This window comes from Rhinoderma darwinii, chromosome 9 (assembly GCF_050947455.1).
Source record: "Rhinoderma darwinii isolate aRhiDar2 chromosome 9, aRhiDar2.hap1, whole genome shotgun sequence".
Lineage (NCBI taxonomy): Eukaryota > Metazoa > Chordata > Amphibia > Anura > Rhinodermatidae > Rhinoderma > Rhinoderma darwinii.
In genome coordinates, this window is record NC_134695.1 from 103,707,729 (window position 1) to 103,728,120 (window position 20,392).

The window sequence follows — 20,392 nt, forward strand, 5'->3', positions numbered from 1 at the left end:
GCTAGCCTTCGCTCACCATGTGCGTCAATGAGCCTTGCGTGTCCATGACCCTGTTGTTAAGTGACTGGCTGTCCTCTTATGGAACATTTTTGGACGATACTAACCACTACATACTGGCAACACCCCACAAGACCTGCCGTTCTGGAGATGCTCTGACCAAGTCGTCTAGCCATCACAATTTAGCCCTCGAAGTCGCTCGAATCTTTATAGTTGCCCATTTTCCCTGCATCCAGCACATCGACTTCAGGAACTGACTGTTCACTTGCTGCCTAATATATCCCACCCCTCAACAGGCGCCTTTGTAAGCAGATATTCAATGTTATTCAGGTCGCCTGTCAGTGGTTTTAATAATATGGCTTAAAAGTGTACATCACAACCTTTAGTGCCTATTTCTTGAATTATCTGTTCCCCATAGCCAGCATTATCCTCTAAAAAACACCTATTTTCTTTTATTTCAGATGGGTTCAAGCGACTCTTTATGACCTGGGAAATTAATACAGTTCAGTGGTCAGACAACAATGAGAGTTCGACTGAAGGGAGATGTCTTCTGCACCTTATTCCTGGTTATTGCTCTGTGCACGTTACTTTACACTTTGTTGAGACCTACACAAAAAACATCACCAGCCAAGCCAAAGAAATCAAAGGTCCCATTGCAGACTGTAAAACCAAAGACTTTCTTGGAGTCTGAAGATAGACTGAGTAAAGCCAAACTACTCTCTGATGTCTACAATGCCCAGGAGGCCAGCGAAGAGGTTAAACCCACTACTTCTTCTGTGGTCACCGTGCCGCCTTTTGACTTTCAACAATATCTTAGGAATAAAGATTACCGCAACTTCACCCTGCTGATAAATCAACCAAATAAATGTAACAAGCCATCAGGAGATTCTTTCCTTCTTATTGCAGTGAAATCCATTGTGGAAGATTTTGATCGACGTGAAAGTGTCCGCAAGACTTGGGGAAGAGAAGGGGTAATCAATGGAGCAAGGGTACGAAGAGTCTTTCTTTTGGGTATTCCCAAGAATAAAACAGCTGTGTCTATGTGGGAATCCCTTATGCAACAAGAAAGTCATTACTACAAAGATATTTTACTATGGGATTTTCTTGATACTTTCTTCAACTTAACCTTGAAAGAGATCCACTTCCTAAGCTGGGCAGAGGAGTTTTGCAACAACGTCAAATTTATATTCAAAGGTGATGCTGATGTGTTTGTCAACGTAGAGAATCTTATTCATTTTCTGCAGTCTCAGGACCCCTCCTCAGACTTGTTTGTTGGTGACATTATAAACAATGCTAAGCCAATACGATCAAAGAAAAGCAAATACTACATACCGGAGACAATGTATGGATTAGGAATGTATCCATCATATGCCGGTGGAGGAGGATTCTTAATGTCAGGTGTCACTATGAAAAGATTGTCCAAGTCCTGCAACGAAGTTGAGCTTTTCCCTATAGATGATGTTTTTCTGGGCATGTGCTTGCAAAGAATTAATCTCACACCAGTGCTTCATGCCGGGTTTAAAACTTTTGGTATTACTAAACCATCAGCTGCTCCCCATTTACAGACATTTAATCCCTGTTTCTATCGGGATTTAATGGTGGTGCACAGCCTGAAGGCGGCAGAGATATGGTTGATGTGGAATCTCCTCCATAGCCAACAACCACCATGTTCTCAGAGGCAGAGGATAAAGAAACCTTTCCATTGGAAGAGAAAGAAGGCAAAAATACCAATCAAAGCAGTAACCAGCTAAAGCAGGGATATAGATAAAAATGAGGGGCCTTTTTATCATGAGATGAGCAATATGTTTCAGTATTATTCTTCTCAAATTGTTTAAAAATAACAGACAAAAGGGTCCCAGGACAATGGCCCATTGCCAATTGGGGTCCAGGCTACAACCCGTTTGAGGGTACCCGAGTAAAAAATAAATGCTTCCTAAAGCAGGTTCATATAATCACACAACTTAGCACAAGTCTAACAAGCAGGCTTCAGAATATATCCTCAACACATGTAATAGGTTTTCGTTGGACAGAAAAGTGAAATAAAAACACCGGCACACGGCTTTCATGTTTCTCATTCAACGTTTTTTTGTTTGTAAGGCTTCTATAATCACTGTGTAGCCGTAGACCTAAGTGCCACTTAGTAACACTATTCCCACAATCTGTCATTGCATCAGTAATTGCAGCCATTTCAGCGATTACACTATATCTAGAACTACAAAATGATACGATTTCCCGTTTAAGGCTATGTTTACATCACATATTTTTGCCTACGTTTAGCAGATACACGGAGGTACAGCTTCAGGGGTATACGTTAAACTTAGGCGGTGATGGATACAATAACAGTGGCATCCGTCACCCACAGACTATAAGGATATGTCAATAACTCTCTTGACCCGTTTCATGATATATACATTACACCACTACCAGTATAGCCTATGGGTGACAGGTGCCACTGTTAGGCACCCGTTCCCCATAGACTATTATGGTTTCCATTTAACCTATATGCTATTGAAAAACCCATGGCGCATAAGTTAAACATATGGCATACGTCACCCATATCTAAAAAACTTCTACTGTGTAGTATACGGTTTTAGTGGGATACCGTTGTATGGAATAGCATAGTCTACTGCACTATTCCATACTTGAAAAAATATATATTCCAATGTATTACAGCCCGACATAGGCAAAAAATACACTTTTGCCTCCGTCGGGCTCATGGACCCCTATGGAAACGTTTAGCTGTTATGTTGGGAGATTTTCAGACGTACACACGAAACGCGGGGAAAAAAACGTGATGTGTATGGGGCTTCAAGTGTGTAATTCAATAAATCAAGAACACCAGTAAATATAACTACTTGAGTTATCCTCTTTCGTCAGGTTTAAAAGTGGCTGAATATAATTTTTTATAATTTGAGAGAAGATAACTCAATGTCTTATATCTCTACATACGCTGCATTTGATGGACTGTGTATCTGAGGTTTCAGTTTGATGTTATAGCATGGAGCAAATATACCATCTTGCTGCAATCTTCTGCACCCAGCAATCACACGTTCTGTTCGGAGTACTCTGTAAATGTTTCGAGCACTCACGGCGACACACCTATAAAAATCACTTGCAAAAGCAGGACTTGTGACCAAGGGTCTCCCTTTATTGACCAGTGGATACACATGCTGTTCGGGCTACAGATCAGATTCCAGAGTATTTATAAAAATGATTTTTATATATATGTAATACTAAAACAAGGGAAAAAAGCATGATCACAAACACCCTTATATTCAATTGTAATAAAACAATTCCTGAACTGACCCTGCACAAGATAAAATCATAAGCTGTGAACCCCACAATAATTTCTAAACGTCTCAAAGTGATTCTTGGCCCAAGCGATGCTTCCCGTCCCCCATGTACATCAGTCTCTTTACCTTATATGGGCAGGTGATGTCACCATGACCTACCAGACATAATACTTTGAGGGATGAGCAATGTAAACAAAAATAGACATGAGCAGCAGTTATGCTACCAGAGGAGGTTTCCCCAGGACCAGAACACCAGTGGAGGATAATGTGCAGTATGTTACGTGCAAATCACCATCCGCATCACTGTTCACATAATTGGTTTGAATAATGGCAGTCACATGTATAGATGTATGGACATTGATGTGTATGGAGATTGGGAACCACACAACACTCCTATGATGTTTGAGTCTCATTAGTATATATAAGTGATGGTATGGGTATGGGCAGTGGTATACAGAAGGGAGGGGATATTTCATGAGGTCAAATACCTTTGTTTGGCATCGACAACACTAAGAACTTGATTTTCGGCTGTGGGGGCCAAACAATGAGTGCAGTAAGATTCCACATGTAGCAAAAGCTGGCCTGTGAGCTCTCGTCAGGAGGAGGTCGGAGGCCAGACATGGCTCTAGAGGTGCGTACTGCATGTATTGTGTGTTTGTGCATATGTATAAGTGTGACTATAATACCCCCCATCACCACCTTAGAAAAATCCTGTGTGCACCACAGATCATAGGGATGCCTGAGCTGGGACATGGAGTCTCCAAACAAGACATTATATTATTATTTTCATGTACAGTAAAGGGGTACTTTTAAGTAACACTTCTTAAAGTTCCTTACCGCAGCCCCCCCCCCCTGCATTAATATATATGTTTTGCTCGCCACGCACTCATTTTGGGGAAAACAATGATGGACGCAGTCAATGCAATCTGTCAGGATCGATTACAAAAGGGATCAGAACGTATCCATCATGGCTTCCATTTTTACAGGTTAATGTGAACAGAGCCTAATTTAGACACACTAGGGCAGTAAGAATTAGAATGGCATAGAAGTAGTTAAACGACAATACTTTCACTCCCTTTTTGATGTGTAATATCAGTTTTATAACACGTAGAAAATAGTCGTTTAGGGTTTTTAATCGGTATATTAGGCTAGGAAAAGAGAATAAAGCAGGAACCTGACAATATTGATGGGATCTGCAAGCAATATAATGTCACACCATAAATATTACATTGTCTACAGTTCCCATCAAAATTGTCTGGATCTGCCAACAAATATCTCATGTCCACAGCCCTCTTAAAGGGGTTTTCCTGAATTTAAATTGATCAATGGGGTCCAACCCCTGGGACCCCCTCCGATCAGCAGGACAAAGGGGCAGCTGCGCTTGATGTACCGCTGTGGCCTCTTCGTTCTGCTAAGTGGTGGGGGTCCCAGTGGTCAGACCCCCAACAATTATACATTGATGGCCTATCCTAAGTATAGGCCATCAACTGAAAATCCTGTAGAATCCTTTTAATGAACAATTTATACAGCAAGTTAAGGATAGGATGCAATATTGGTTACCTAACCATAGCTTATAAACATATTTTGTTTGTATTTGGGAAATCATCAGTAAAACCCAATATGCTATAACATAATATACTGGTTGAAGAGGAGAAACAAGGACCGCACATCCACATTATTAATCAGTGAACAGGAGGTTCTTAGTTAACATTTTGATCAAATTCTCCTCTTCAACCAGTATATTTATAGATTCTTTCCCATTTCTGGTACCAGCGCTCCACGCTTTTAACCCAGATGATTTTGATTAAGTAATGACCCTATAAGTGTTTCTGCTCTTGTGCTCTCAGTTGGCCACTGGGGGCACATCTAAAAGGGGAGTTCATTCCATGTTTTCACTTGTTGTGGTGCCGTGTGGTGGTGTCTGTTGCTGTGGTGTTGCACTTGTGGGGGAACGTGGCCCAGAGCCAAGGTGGCTTGGCCTGGCAGCAGGGGGTGCTTCTGGGTCTCTGGGTTGCTCCCTCTGCGGGTGAGGTAATGTGGTAGTGGGCGCCGCCATGCAATGCTACAACCAATAGAGAGAGGACCTACTTATCAGAGGTTGCTGTGAAGTGGCAAGTGGTTTATACAATTTGATCAAAATGTTAACGAAGAACCTCCTGTTCATTGATTAATACTGTGGATGTGCGGTCCTTGTTTCTCCTCTTCCACCAGTGTACTAGAACATAACTTTGCATCCTATGCCTGTGTAGGGCTTATACGGATTTTAAAAGGGACACAAATCCTTCGGCAGCTATTGGTACAAGTGCCATAAAATCAATGGCAGCCTGTATGAGATCAATGGGATGCCTGTATGAAAGGAAAACTGTATCACATAGGAAAATTTCTGCATCATCACAGTATCCAGCACCCTGGTCCTGGGGGTTCCCTCCTCTTTTTTTAATCTGGCTCTTAAGCTGAAAATTTCTTTAGTCTACACACAAATTAGTCTTACAAAAAAGATCATATATACAAAAATCTGTACACTATTGTTTGTGGAAAACACACAAAATTTTGTCCATGTATCACAAGTTGTTACAGCAAAATATTACAAATGGGATACACGGCTATATATAACCTCTCCCCTGCACCCCCCCCCCCACTTCTAGGGTAACTTTGGGCCAAGTTTCTAGTTGAAGGCCGATTTTGTCGTAATAGAAATGACATGCCCCAATATCTTACACTCTAGGGTTACGCGGCCTGTAACATGCTGGGAGTAACTGTGGAAAGCCACATGATGCTGAACCATTTACAGGAGGACACAGGCAAAAAAAGGTGTAAGAGAAGTAAAAAGCTTTAAAAGACCTTATAAAGCTTTCCCAACCTGATCCTTAATTTGTATATTTTCGGTCTAAATCTATTGTCACGTTGTATAAACCTGGATCAATACATATCAGGTGTTAAAACGTCATTGCAAATTCTCAGGCAAAACATCTGACACACATGCTGAACAAGTCTTTGGCTACTGTCTAGAAGAGAGGATAAAATATTATTACAAGAATGCGTTCTGGGATGTTTGGCCTCGGTCTGAAACACTGTACCGATGTATATAAGATGTTACCCATACATTTTATTACATGGGGCAGGAACAGCAAAATACTTTAACGCAGCTGTAACCCATTAAAATAATAATAATGAGGCTTCCCTTAAGAAAAAAAAAAAAGAAGTAACATCACATCAATTAACAGAATTATAAGAGAAAGTTAGACATTTTTTTTTTTTTTTTATAAAAATCAACAACTAAATGGACGTAAAAGCAAAATCAAGAGCAGAGATGAATTGGATTTTGTAAAAAGAGAATCAGTTTGTCAAGTAATTATTAGTGAGAGAAAATAGGGAGGATAGGGTTATTTCCCACTGAATAAATAATCGGTTCGCTCAACGTCTGAACATCCATAAAAGATCCCTCGGATGCCTTTCAGTGAACACGCTGACTGATCAAGTAAAGTGTATGTAGTGCAAATGGTTAAAAAAAAAAAGGAAAAAAAAAAGCTATATATAAAAACGAAAATAGACGATGAGCACATTGTATTATGTTCTTCTGCTCACCGATGAGGCAGGCCACAAACACTGCATGCTTCAAACACAGATGGCAGGGCTTGTGGGATGTCACACACTGCTCAAAATGATGAATACAAACCCGAAACACCCTTTTAAAGTGCACCCAAAACCTTCAAACAGCAGAGGAAAACATTCTCTGGGACTAACCTTCTAGGAAGCAACTCATGCATACGTAGATCAACCCCCCAAAAAAATCTCCCTCCACTGAACTTGGGTGATGAAGCCACTTTAAAGTGCAGAGTACATAGGTACCAAGACCCAATGTAAGAATGCCAGTTCCCTGAAATATCATCAATGCCGTTTGGCAGCAAATGTAGAGCGAGGCTCCTGGCGTCAGTCCTTAAAGGACAAGTCCACCTTTGTACATCACTTACAACAGTTGTAATCTAGATATAAAACTATATAATAGGTTCTGTAACTGTGTAAATACATGTAATGATTTATCTTGATATTACTGATCCTGCGTTACAGTCTATATAATAGTTCAGAGCTGCATTCATAATTCTGCTGGTTGTCCATGGGAACAGTCGGCAAGCTGGATGTCAGACAAATCAATAATAGCATCTATAATGCAAGAAGACAGTTAGTCCTTTCTACATCAGATTACTGCAGTGTCTGCTGCAAGGATGACACTTCCGAGAAGGCGAATCAACAGAGCAAGCTCTGCGCAGACATTGATCCAGTAAGGAATGTCGGGAGAATTTAGCTCTGAAGCTTGTACAATTGTGACTACATCTCTAGACTATAATACAGTCTGTATATCGGGATCAATACAAAGTAAGTAATGCAATGTAATTGCAAAATCTCTCACCTTTCTATGTAAATGTAATCTATATGTGAACTGTAAAGTTATGTTCAATGGTGGACCTATAATTAAATATTCTTATCCTGTATAGTTAATTTCATAGAACATGTTAAAATGGAAGTACCTTATTATTTCTATTCCCAAAATTATCCACAAGACATACAGTATTGGATACCCCTTTATGTGATCATTAGGAATTTTTCATTGCGGAGACTTTAAATAAAACCTTGTTAAGATGTTCTATACTACTGCAAAAATGTTCTTAAAAATGAATACTTCCCTTTTAGACTTGCTTGAATGTAGCAATTACTCAGGAGCAGAAGATGATGATCCAAAAAAACAAAATTTCAACAGCATCAGTGCCTACGACCTCTTATGTGGGGGGAAAAAAAAACCCCATACATCTCCTTTTATGTACCAACACACAATTTCCGATGGTACTTTGTGTATATTTGATTTTTAAAGTCACATCATGTGGTACCTGAATATGTGGCTGTATATATAAATCTATGCATATATACAAACACACCAATTACATGTCAGACTGTCCTTAACCACAGAAATCTTAATGTGTTTACATACCCATGGATATTCATATATACAGATGTGACTATCACGTGAATTCAATAACACTAACACAAAGGCTTCTTACGCCCTGTTCCTGCACGTGGCTGGAGCTTGTTTGTGCTTTTACACGCAGCAGAGGCCCTGACATTCTGCAGTAGAGGTTACAGGGACGTGGAGGGCACACTGGCTGCAAGAAGGATGCCTGGCAGGAACTGGAAACGAGGCGACGACCGCAGACACCCACATTCCATGCCACTCTTTGCTGCATGGTAAGCAGCGCATACGGCTGTGTTTACTGTGGGTATCTGTCAGCAAGAGAAGGCACGCTGGGTTGTACAACCTCACCCGCTGTTCTCGTGCTTACTGGCTCAGCTCAGATGATTTTTGATGCCCAGTGGCTCTTGGGGCTCCGTAGAGGGTAACTGATGCTATATGGTTATTTTGCATGACCTAAAACAAAAAAAATACAAGAAAATGATTACCATGTGGTTAGTGCGAATTATAATCTTTCAGAACTGTAAAACAAGGAGGTCTACTGTGTTGCATTTGCTGATGTTACAATGGCAAAAAAAAATACATAACCAGTTATATACCAGCAGCTAGAAGATGTCAGCAAGTAATGCACCTTAAAACAATGCACCTCTCAACAAGGTCAAACGTATGTGGATTAAAGCAAATATATATCAATTTGAAACATCAAAATGGTATGAAACATAAATATATTAAAAAGGGAGTCTGTTATCCAGTTTAGAAAACCCATATATCGGATTAGTGAATGCTGAGTTAATAGAGGGGGTCCTCTGTTCAGGATCCTCATCTCTTAGGCAGAGTTGGAGAGCAGTTACAATGAGTGTCACTCGCTCTGGAGGACCTGTCCTGTCCTGTCCTACAAAGACAACCCAATGATTTCAATGGACACGGTGTAATGCTTCCTTTCCACTGTGGTGGCGCTGCAGGGAAATTAAACACTTACTGCCAGATTTCCTCACAAATTACAGCTCATGAATGGGGGGGTTCCAGCAGGGGGACACTTTGTGATCAGCGTATTGTTAAGGGACCCTTCTAACAAGTAGGGATTGTTCAAAGCGGTCAACAATAAAATAGTTTATGGGTCGTAATGAGGCCTGTGCTATTTTCAAATGATGCGGTACACCTCTCACTGGGTCCACTCAACCATTGGGAAATGAGGAGGGGGCTCATTTATCAGCAATGCCCTACTCCTAAGGATCAGTACACACACACACACACACACACACACACACACACCACACACCCAGACACCCACGCACGACAAGTACACAGTTTCTATTAAAGCAGCAGAATTACTTCTAAGATAACCTGTAAATGCTGTACCTTTTTCTCCGTTCATGCTTATTTATGAGATTGTTTTCCCATTTTCAAAAAAATATAACGAAACAAAAATATGGCAAAAACTACACAAAAAACAAGTGCAGCTTTCAAACAGCTTTGTGTCCATTGTTTTTAAAACGTTTCCTACAATGTAACATCTGGCCAACGTGGTAAAATACCAGATCAGACAAAAAGCATGAAAAAAAGAAAGTATCCTAAAGACCTCATTTCATTATGGGGGCATCATTTGCAGGGGGCTTTCACTTTCAGGCCCTGAGTCGCCCCCGTTCAGAGATGCCTTATTTTACTTTAGTGGGGTCAGTCCTGTTAAGAGACTTCCTTTTAGAAACATTTTCATACACAATGATTACCAAGCCATAAACCTAGTGAAGAATAGATGTTGTTGAACACAGAACTTTTGCTGCATATTTCTAACCTCAAAAATCATCCTCTGTAGACCAAAACAGAAAGTTGATCCAAATGGGTTTGTGTTATTTGGCGAGGAAGATCTGAAAAATAATGAAGTGGTTATGTATTATAGAAATTATAATATATATATTTTTTAAAACAGAACAATGGTATAGTGTCCAAACAGTAAACCCAATTTTCTGTGTAAACATCTTCATGCAAAATTGTATACTGCATCCAACAACGCACATTCACTAAACCTTACTGTAAAGTGCAGGTCAGGCAGATGATGTAAAATTATATACAAATATACGTTAATAATTGTGGGTTTCCAAACCTAACAAAATGAAGAGAGAGGCATTCAGTAGTCCGTTCTTGTACATGTAACTTGGTTTCCAGTGAACGGTTACTGACGAATACTGGTTTACACATAAAATGAATGCCATAACAGTGTTATGGACCAGTGGGTACTAAATCCTTCAAGGTGTTGTCCCATCACCCATGCGCATATGCCCCATTAGGGCAAACGAACATAGAGGGGGTGACCCACTCGGGACCCCCCTCCATGAGCCATCCCCACTAACAAGTATTCACTTCTGCTCTGGCGAATTTGGGCCATCCATGTATCGCACGTATTCAAATCTTCCCCAAATCAACAGGGGTCTTGGCAGGCAATCAAAGTGGTGGCTCTTATATTAATAGGGTTTGATCATAATGAGACAACCCCCCTTAAGATTGGTTAACATTTCCTCTGGTTTCCCTCACAGCCCAAAAACATAATGGTAGGTTAACTGGCCTGAGCATGTACGATTGAATTTTTTTATTGAGGGAAATTAAATTGAATTGGTCACAGACATGCGTCCGATGAGCCTGTATAAATCCATCATCACTTTGTTCCCCTTGTGGAAATTGTGTGCGATCTATTTAGGAGGACATGTAATGGGAGCTGGGGAATCAGAGTTCCTTAGCAAGGAGATAGAAGTTCAACCCTATTGTAATGTGGTATGGAAATAATAAATATAACATGGGGGAGTCATTTATTAAATAAAAAACAGAAGGGTAGGTAGTGATCGGTACCAGTAGGATTGCCAGTGGAGATCAGGAAACTATTCTCTCGAGGGAAATTGTGCCATATAAATTATTTTTGTCTTTTTCTGTATCAACAAAGATTACCCAGGAATTAAATATGTAATTAGGTGACCTAAAACAGTTTTCAGACCTTGAATTGTAACCACATGTTTTCCAAAGCTTAACTGCTGACTTTACCTGTGAAGGACAACTGGCTTCTCCATAGGGTGCCCCAAATGTTCTTGAATACTGTCCCACTGCAAAAGAAACAGAACAAATATTAGATAAGCCATTATTTTCCAAGAATTTATGGAGGTACAAATTTTGGTGTTGGTGCATCAGAAGAACAGAGAATTGAAACATTGTTGGCCCATTTAATGCAATCTAACATAAATGACAATCTAAAAGTGCCCATACACCTCCCCCATACATATGCAGGCTCCGCTTGGAATTCACCATGTCCGCTTCTTCTTTCCCCTGACATTTCCATCGGGAGAGAGTTAGGACATGCCCATAGACATCGTCGACTGATCCTGCTGAAATCAGCGGGTCTGGACTACTTTCCCCTAACGTGTATGGACACCTAAATGCTCCAACAGGAAGTGGTATAGTCAAACCACAACACTGCAGGCAGACTAAATAGAATAGTAAAGTATTACATGACTTCATGGCAAAGGCACATAGTGTCGTCTAACAACATCATGACAAGTCCAAATAACATAAGGTGCCATTGATTGTTGGGGAGTTGAAAGGCTGCATTGGTCCATCTACAAGTTATAATCGGTGTTATTGGACATCTCACCTTGCTGTAGGTGGTGCAGATTTCAGTCTGTGTTTCAGAGTTGTCTGTGTGAAATACAAGAAAAGTTGGATTTTTGTTACCGTAAAATCTCTTTCTTGTGGCGTTCATTGGGGGACACAGAAGACCTTTCAAATAGCTGCTGCAACAAGGAGGCGGACACTAAATAAATAAGTGTTAAATCTCTCCTATCAACCATATACCTCCTGTAGTCACTGAGCTAAGCCAGTTTTGCACATTAGCAGTAGAAGTAGCAGAAAATGATACAAACATACCGTAGATGAAAACCAACAAGAACCATATAAGAACCAGAAGAAAAAGATTCTCAGGGAAAAAAAACGGACATAATACCTGAAAAGAACAACTTCAGTGGGTTCTGTCCAGGGGTTCAAAATGAAGAGACTGCAGGGCATCCAGAATCAGAACCCACGGGGACGTGGCATGGTGGTAGAGAGGCATAGCATGTGCCACTTCCTGGATAAAAAGTATGGACAGCTGATTAATCTGCCAAGGGATGCTGGAAAAGTATGGACAGGGCTTACACCTGAACCTTGGGGGAGCGAAGGCCTAGGCCCGTATCCAGACCTTCATGGAGGAAAGAAAGTAAACGAGAGAGGGTGGACTACTTGGGCCACAATTGACTTTCCTCACACTAGCGAACAAAGGACTTCCAAGTCTTATGGTAGACATGGGAGGAAGAAAGCTTCCGAGCCTTAAGAATCATCTGGATGACCTGTGCAGAAAAACCCTGTGCTTTCATCAGCCATGAAGTTAAATAAGAAATAGCTAAACTCGGGTGGACGAGTGGACCCTGGGAGAGTGGATCCTCCTAAAGAGGAAGACACCAGGGAGTGTTGGCCAGTAGTTACCAGGTTGGGCCAATCCGGAACACTGCGAATTACTGGGACACCCTCCATCTTCCAGGGAAGGAATGGGAGGGGAGGGAAAAGGTCCAAAAACTGAAACGGTGTCCACGGGATGACCAGCGCTGTGGCTTTGAACACGGGTCGCTTGTGATGGAGTCTAGATGCCATGAGGCCCCACCTGGAGCAGATTTTGCTGCACACCAATTCTCCACTTCTGGTGTGTGGACTGCAGACAGGGCCAGGACGTGTGCTTCTGCCCACTCTAGAATACTAATTGTTTCAGACATGGCCGTGGAACAGTGGATTCCACCCTGATGGTTGAGGAAGGTGACTGCATTGCGTTGTCTGTCTGGGTTTTTACAGGATGACCCTCAGGAGATGGGTCAAGTGCTAGAGAGATATAAGAATGGCCCAAAGTTCCAGGACATTGATCGGAAGGGAGGACTCCTGAGATGACCACACCCCTTAAACTGTCCGATTTAAAAGGATTCCTTCCCCAGCCAAGGTGACTTATGTCCATTGTCAGGTCCAGCCATTGGAGTGGCTGAAAGGAGCGTCCCAGAGTCAGAGTGGGGGAGAGTAGCCACCATGGAGGGAGTAGCAGATGGAGGGGTGTAGGAGAATGGTGTGATCCAGAGTGTCCTTGGACTTGTTTCAACGAGCTAATACTGCGGGGCATATTGAACAGGACAGGACTTTCGCAAGGACACTCGATACTGTTGCGGACTCAAAGGGAAGAGACACAAATCGGTAGTTGCTAGACTGTATCACAAAGCGAAGGAACCACAGATACAGGTCCTTGATGTCTACTGAGAAGAGGAACTTTCCTTGTTCCATTGATGCAATGACTAATCTCAGATTCCATCCTGAAGCATCTAATCCTGTTGTATTGGTGGAGGTGTTTCAGATCCAAGACTGGATGTTCCGTTCCTTCCTTTTTTTGTGACTATGAAAAGGTATGAATAAGAGAGAATTGACAGACAGAAATAAAATCTGAAGCCGTGGAAGGGGATCCCGGAGATACTGAGCATAGGAAACGGTGACCAGATACCTTAGAAAAGTAGAAGTCACCCACCATCTGGGATAGTTCAGGTGGGGACCTCCCTTCTTGCGTTATTGGATTTGCCAGAGAAAAACTTGGTAGTTTGGGGCAAGGTTGTCAGGAGGCATGGTTTAAATGAAGGCTTCTTCCTTTGGTCTTGCGGCTTTTGTTTCTGGTAAGAAGTCTGTAGGCTTGAGAAGCTGCGAAACAAGTAAAAAGGAGTCTTCCCTTTACTAAGGGGCAGAGTGAGCAAACCTATTTTGGGGCAGTTTAGAGCCCTTGCTGCCAGTGGCTTCAAAAATGGTCTTGTCCAGGTGGATTCCAAATAGGCGAACACCTGTAAACAGGAGAGCCGTTAATGATTTCTCAGAGGCTGCATTGGCGGACCAGCATTTAAACCAGTGCACTCCGGTGTATGTCTATGGAGAGCGCCGAGAACGGGCCAGAAATAGTGACCTCACATATATTCCTTCCAGCATGGGAAATTTGTAAAGCGAGGTTGGCCATTTGTGCGGGATGATCACCAGAAAGTATACTTGACAAAGATGTTCCGCTCATTCAGCGGACACTCTGTGAACCAGGAAGAGGCTAAGACTGAACGCAGCACCACACCAGCTGCCTCAAAAGAGGATTTTGCTAATTATTTCATTTGCCTGATGCACTGATTGTGGAATAAGGAAGCATCTGCCACGGGAAGGGTGGTCAGCTTGGACAGGCGAGAGGACCTACCAGTAACAGAAGAGCAGAATTCTCAGGAGCCGAGCTGGATTCTGGTTTCGGTGCTGGGTTGCTTGATAATAGAAGATAGAGACAGAGAAAAGAACGTCCTTAACATGCTCAACTGCCAATGAGAGCACTGAAAAAAAGACGTCCTGTCTGCTAAATGGGTCCCTCATCCTTAAACCTGAAGGCTAGCAAGTGACGTAGAATTTCCACCCCCTGAACCTACGGCCAAGGAAAGCCTAAAGACGGGGCCACAATTACCTGGTCCGGCCCGAGTGGTTGCCAAGGGACTTCTTGGTTTAAGGTCATGAAAAAGCTGAGGTGGAAGGGAGGATGGCACACTGCTGACATACAGAAGGGGAGCAGGAATACTGAAGAGTCCCCTAGACTGTTGCTTCCCTTTTTGAGCTGATGCGGGCGCGATCATTTAGGGTGTCTGTCACTGGGGCAATTTGTGCCACGGATCAGTGCTATCTAGCTAAAAGAAGAGGCGCCTTGAAAATGCCGCCAGAGGAGTTGCTGAGGAGCAGGAGACTAAGGCTAAGTGAGTCTCTGACAGGAAAGGTGCCCCCATACAAAAAAAATAAAGATAGGGAGCCCTTCCTTGGATGGGAAGGGGTGGAGGGGAATACTCACCTCTTCTTGAGGATTGACTTTTCCCACATAGAATCTTGAAGTCCAGCAGGGTCACCCCTTCAGCGTGCCTCCCCTTGTTGAGGGAGGGAGCCCCAGATGCTGTTTGAGTGTTTGGTGACCCATTGGCTGGCAGGTCACAGGGGATTTGGTGGTCCACTATGCCTTTTTGTCTTCTTGCAGAAAACAGTGGGTTTATGCAACAGTGTTCTCCCTCCCCATGTTGAGGAACAGTGAGATTCACTCAACCCTGGTATTCCCAACCTAAAAGAGAAAATAAATAAGAAAGATATACCTGTTGAGCAGGTAGATCTGCCTCTTACAGACTAAGCTAAACACTGGCTTCGCTTAGTAGCTGCAGGAGGGATACAGCTGACAGGAGGAAATAACACTATACCAAAGGTCTTTTGTGTCCCCCAAAGACACGAACAAGAAATGAAAGTTATTGTCACGTCATAACATTAGATGCTCTGAGAAAGAAAAAAGGAAGAGGCAAGGTAAATGAACGCGGAAGCGTATCACCAGTAGAAAAAGCAGTTCGGAACAAAGCTCACCTTTCTTCACTATTAACGGAATACGGAAATCACAACGGTGATAACTAATAAAAGAAAAATTTGACATGGATTGGAATTAGTTGCATGAACTCTGCAAGAATATTTAATACTCAAAAATGATGCAGCAAACGACGATCTTAAGAAATCATCCCCATTGACTTTGCTACTAGTTCCATACAACTTTTCTCTTTCACTTCCATCTTTATAAACCTCACTCGTCAAGTATAAGTTTTGCGACAGTCAGAAATTTTATGCATTTACTCGGATAAGTTGCAAAATTAATGCAAGTCATCCAATGAGCTAACGGACGTTTTGACAGGATGGAACGAGTCATCTTACTTTGTGATTTATAAACTATTATTGGATATACACATCCAAATCTTAATTACAACTTTTGATGTACAGCCCACTGTATTATGATATTTATGCCGTCTAAGATGTCTAATAAAAAGGAAGACACAACTGTGCAGTGTTCAAACGTGATGGCTAAATTCCCTATGGTTTCCCATGGTTGTTTACTTCAGAAGGGGAGTCATGAGAGAACACTTAGTGTATGTTCACACGCCAAAGTAAAAAACGGCTGAAAAACGCCCCGAAAAATGCCTGAAAATAAGCGGTGTAAACATACCCTACATTTTATTCTAGTTTGATAAAAATAGGTCTAACATGTTAGAGCAAAGTGCATCCACAAATATCTTCCACGCGACATTTTATCCAAAACGTCCACTCACATGTTAAAATTGTAATGTCCTGGATAATTTGTGTGCAATACAACCTTCTTGGCCCTGTGTGCATTTGCATCAAATAGAATATCCTGGAAACATCAGATAAAGATAAGAAATTAAAGAATGTAATAATAAGAAAAGCAAGTATAAGAGACATTATAGAGGACCGGTTAGCTCTGCTGAAATGGCTTATTCTTTAAGTAAATACTTATACTTCCTAATAAAATAAAAATTCTGGAGAATCTTTTCTTAGAACTCTGTGTTGTGTTGTTCCACTGTTAGGCCTCGTGAACATGGCCGTGCCCGTAATCATGGTCTGCGACTGCGGGCACGGCCGGCCGCGACCGCATTTTTGGGCCGTGCTCCCATACAAAGTATGGGAGCATGGCCCGTAAAACGCAAAAGATAGAACATGTTCTATCTTTTGCAGTACAGTTCTACGGCACGGACACCTATCCGTAGCGATACGTAGCGACCCGCAGCCAATAGAACCGGGTGGGTCCGTAATTGCGAACCGTATTACGGTCCGCAATTACGGAGATTTTTTACGGTCATGTTCATGGGGCCTTAGGACTCACGCACTCTACCGTGTTTGGTCCGTGATATACGGACCATATGCCGGCCGCATTGCCCAGACAGAACACCGTTCAGGGAGCCGAAGTTCCTAGCATCATAGTGATGTACGATGCTAGAAGTCTCCGTGGAAATACTGTCCCGTACTGTAATCATGTTTTCAGTGCAGGACAGCGTTTCCGTGGGGAGGCAACGACTCCTAGCATCGTACATAACTATGATGCTAGGACCTTCGGCTCCCTGAACTGTGTTCTGTCCTGGAAATGCGGTCATGTGCATGAGGCCTTATTCCTCCCGGAAATGTATAAATTGACAACTGGGTGTTACCATTTCCCTCATTAATAGGATGTGTCCCTACACAGTCCCACTCTGTCAGCACCGATTGGACAGTGTTAGAGTGTGTAAAGACACGTCCCATTAAGTAGGAAAATGGTAACACCCAGCTGTCAGTTAATTTATACATTTGGCACAACCTCCGAGTTCTAAGAAAAGTTGCTCCTACATTGTCATTTCATGGGGAATGTAAGTACCGTATTTAATAAAACAGTCATTTTGGGAGAACTAACAGGTCTTCTTTAATTAATCGCAATACAATTCTAATATTGTTAGTGAGCCCTAATTGTTAGCGAGCCATATTTCCAACTTAGCCATTTATGGCTGGGACCCGCACCTATCTCCAGAACGGGGTCAAATGACAAGCAAAAATGCTCGGCTATTTCCAGAATTCCCATAAATATGAATGGAGATAGCAGCGCGGCACCTCTCCATTCATGCTTGGCATGGATGAGGTGGCCAGTAGCCGCCTCACCGAGTAGGAAGGGGGTCTAGTGAGACCTTCCAGAGATAGGTGCGGGTACCGCTGCTGGGACCCGCATTTATCAGACATTTATGGCATAACCCTCTAACCCCATTTTTCACTGTCCTGTGGTCTGTATCATTTTTTTGCTCATGCTTATAAACTTATTTGACTGAAAATATAGAAGAGATGTTGGCTATCTGGTGGAACGGCACAATCCTTTTTATAGAGGAAACATCTTAACTGGAAGACACATGTAATTTTTCTGTAAATGTGAATATATGATTTCCCCACATTCTTCTACACGGCTCTAAACCCAACTAGTCAGACAAGTAATGTGAGAATAGTTAAATGCTTGGCAGTATTTGGTATAGGAATAAATACTCACCACTCCCAGGGTGAAATAATTATAGAAATAATCATTACACTTGGCAGGAACCTGTTTGTGGGGGGACGGGGAATGAATCTTCATCTTAAAAAAAATGAAAGGAAAAAAAAAAGAGGCAAAAATGTGAAAATAGAGCTCTAACATTCATGTTATTAATTAAGTCAGGAAAAAATATATTGAATAAACAAAAGACTTTGCCAAAATTAATCACTTTATGAACGTGACCCAATATCTATAACAGACACTTCTGCCAAAGTCAGCATCTTGGTAGGGGTGCGACCTGGGGAAAGGGGGGGAAACTTTAAGACTTACAACAGTGTAACTAATTGGACAAGATGCAGCAGCCATCACATTGTGTGGAGTGACAGAAGCGTTTGTATGGATTAGTATATTGGTACGGGTTTCATGCTTCTAGCCCATATAGAGTAGCCGAGAGGCTTACGTTTAAGGTCTGGACAAAGAAAACAAGAAGGGGATGTCTGTCTCGGCAGTAGATTACTTCCCTTGTTAGGGTGGTAAATTCCTAAATGTAATCAGGAGATGCACACAAAACACTTCTGCCAATAAAGAGAATCAACTAGCAGCGATCCTTTATAGTAAATAGAAAAGGAAGCGGCTGTCAGATGATAGTTGTTCTGTTCTCGCCTTCCTGACGAATCTTATTAATACAGAGGAAGCTTCATGGTTTTAGCTATGATCTGTTTCAAAGATTTATATTAAAGATTAATATACATAAAAAAAAAATGTCAAACAAGAACTAGTAAAATACAAGCAGAAAAACAGGCTTCAAATGATAAAATATGCAAATAAGCAACAAAATGCTTGTGCTGTCCAGGTCTTCTTCTAGGGGTAGGAGTACGGCTCTATTCACATTGAGTATGCAGTGTGCATTGGATGTATACGGCAGGAGATTTTATCCACATATGCAACTGTATAACATACAGTTATATACATAACCCATTGACCCCCCATTATAACCAAATGGTATATATATTTTTTTTTTGTGGGATGCCTCTGTATTGAATAGCAAAGTTGACTACACTATTCAATAAATATATGCCGACGCACACTCCCCCCCCTATGTATGCCTAAGCAACACTAGTTTTGCAGACTTTGGGTCAATGGAGCATGTTCAGAGATATATGTCAGGAGCATTTACCGGTATATACTTCCAACCAATAATATAAGCATCATATAAGAACACGCAGAACTTTCATCAGTTTAATTTATAATCAATACGATATTATTAACCCCTTCGGGACGTAGCCATTTTTTTATTTTCGTTTTTCACTCCCCTCATTCCAAGAGCCATAACTTTTTTATTTTTCCGTCAGTAGAGCGGTGTGAGGGCTTATTTTTTGCGGGATGAGTTGTTGTTTCTTTTGGTACCATTTATAGTTCCATATAATGTACTGGGAAATTGCAAAAAAATTATTAGCGGGCTGAAGTTGGAAAAAATTGTGATTTCTCAATTGTTTTTGGGGTTGTGTTTTTACAGCTTTTACCATGCAGTAAAAACGACAACTTATCTTTATTCTGTGGCTCAATACAATTACGGTGATACCAAATTCATATAGGTTATTTTTATATTTTACTACTTTTATTGATAATAAACTTTTTGTTAAAAAAAAACCCAAATGTTTTGTGTTGCCACATTCTGAGAGCCAAGACTTTTTAATTGTTTCACCGATTGAGCGGTGTTAGGGCTTATTTTTTGTGGGACGAGCTGTAGTTTTTATCGGTACCATTTTTTTTTCTCTCTGTGGTGGGGAGGGGAGCGATGAGCTGTCGGAGGGGGCCGCCCCCCTCTTTTCAACAACTCAGATGCTGCGGTCGTGATTGACCGCAGCATTTGAGAGATTAAGCAGTCAGGAACAGCGCGATCGCTACTCCCGGCTGTTAGTCCCGGGTGTCCGCTGTAAAATAAAGCCGACACCCGCAGCATATGGTGCCCGCTCAGCACGTGAGCGCGCTCCAAACATCATTCCCCGCACCGGGACCGAATAGCACGTCCGGCTGCACGAAGGGGTTAATGGTTCATGAATGCTCCCTACACCCAATGCCCATTATAACTTCCAGCTGTAGTCCGGGTGACACCAACTTCCGAGTAGGCAGCTGAAGAATAATTTTCACATTATGGAATCAAAACCAATCAGCGTGCCAAAAGATTCCCACCACTTACTCAGGTGACTATGAGACAACATGACT

The 20,392-nt window shown here is 41.8% G+C and overlaps 2 protein-coding genes across 3 annotated transcripts in view; one reads left to right on the forward strand and one right to left on the reverse strand.

The window, feature by feature from the left end:
• PHAF1 (phagophore assembly factor 1) overlaps window positions 1-20,392 on the reverse strand; it is a 60,415-nt gene that overhangs the window by 1,236 nt on the left and 38,787 nt on the right. The window contains exons 11-17 of one of the 2 annotated variants that reach the window (XM_075838704.1): window positions 18,185-18,268; window positions 16,434-16,516; window positions 15,703-15,746; window positions 11,888-11,931; window positions 11,284-11,342; window positions 10,046-10,118; window positions 8,605-8,709 (exon numbers count right to left, since the gene is read on the reverse strand). In XM_075838704.1, coding sequence (XP_075694819.1) covers window positions 8,620-8,709; window positions 10,046-10,118; window positions 11,284-11,342; window positions 11,888-11,931; window positions 15,703-15,746; window positions 16,434-16,516; window positions 18,185-18,268 — 477 coding nt within the window. In that variant the 3' untranslated portion in view covers window positions 8,605-8,619. Of the gene's footprint in view, window positions 1-3,114; window positions 8,710-10,045; window positions 10,119-11,283; window positions 11,343-11,887; window positions 11,932-15,702; window positions 15,747-16,433; window positions 16,517-18,184; window positions 18,269-20,392 lie in introns of those variants that run through there. The other variant, XM_075838703.1, reaches the window with a different exon arrangement.
• B3GNT9 (UDP-GlcNAc:betaGal beta-1,3-N-acetylglucosaminyltransferase 9) lies at window positions 464-2,124 on the forward strand. Its single transcript, XM_075837152.1, has one exon. The coding sequence runs from the start codon at window positions 519-521 to the stop codon at window positions 1,746-1,748; it is 1,230 nt and encodes a 409-aa protein (XP_075693267.1). The 5' UTR covers window positions 464-518; the 3' UTR covers window positions 1,749-2,124.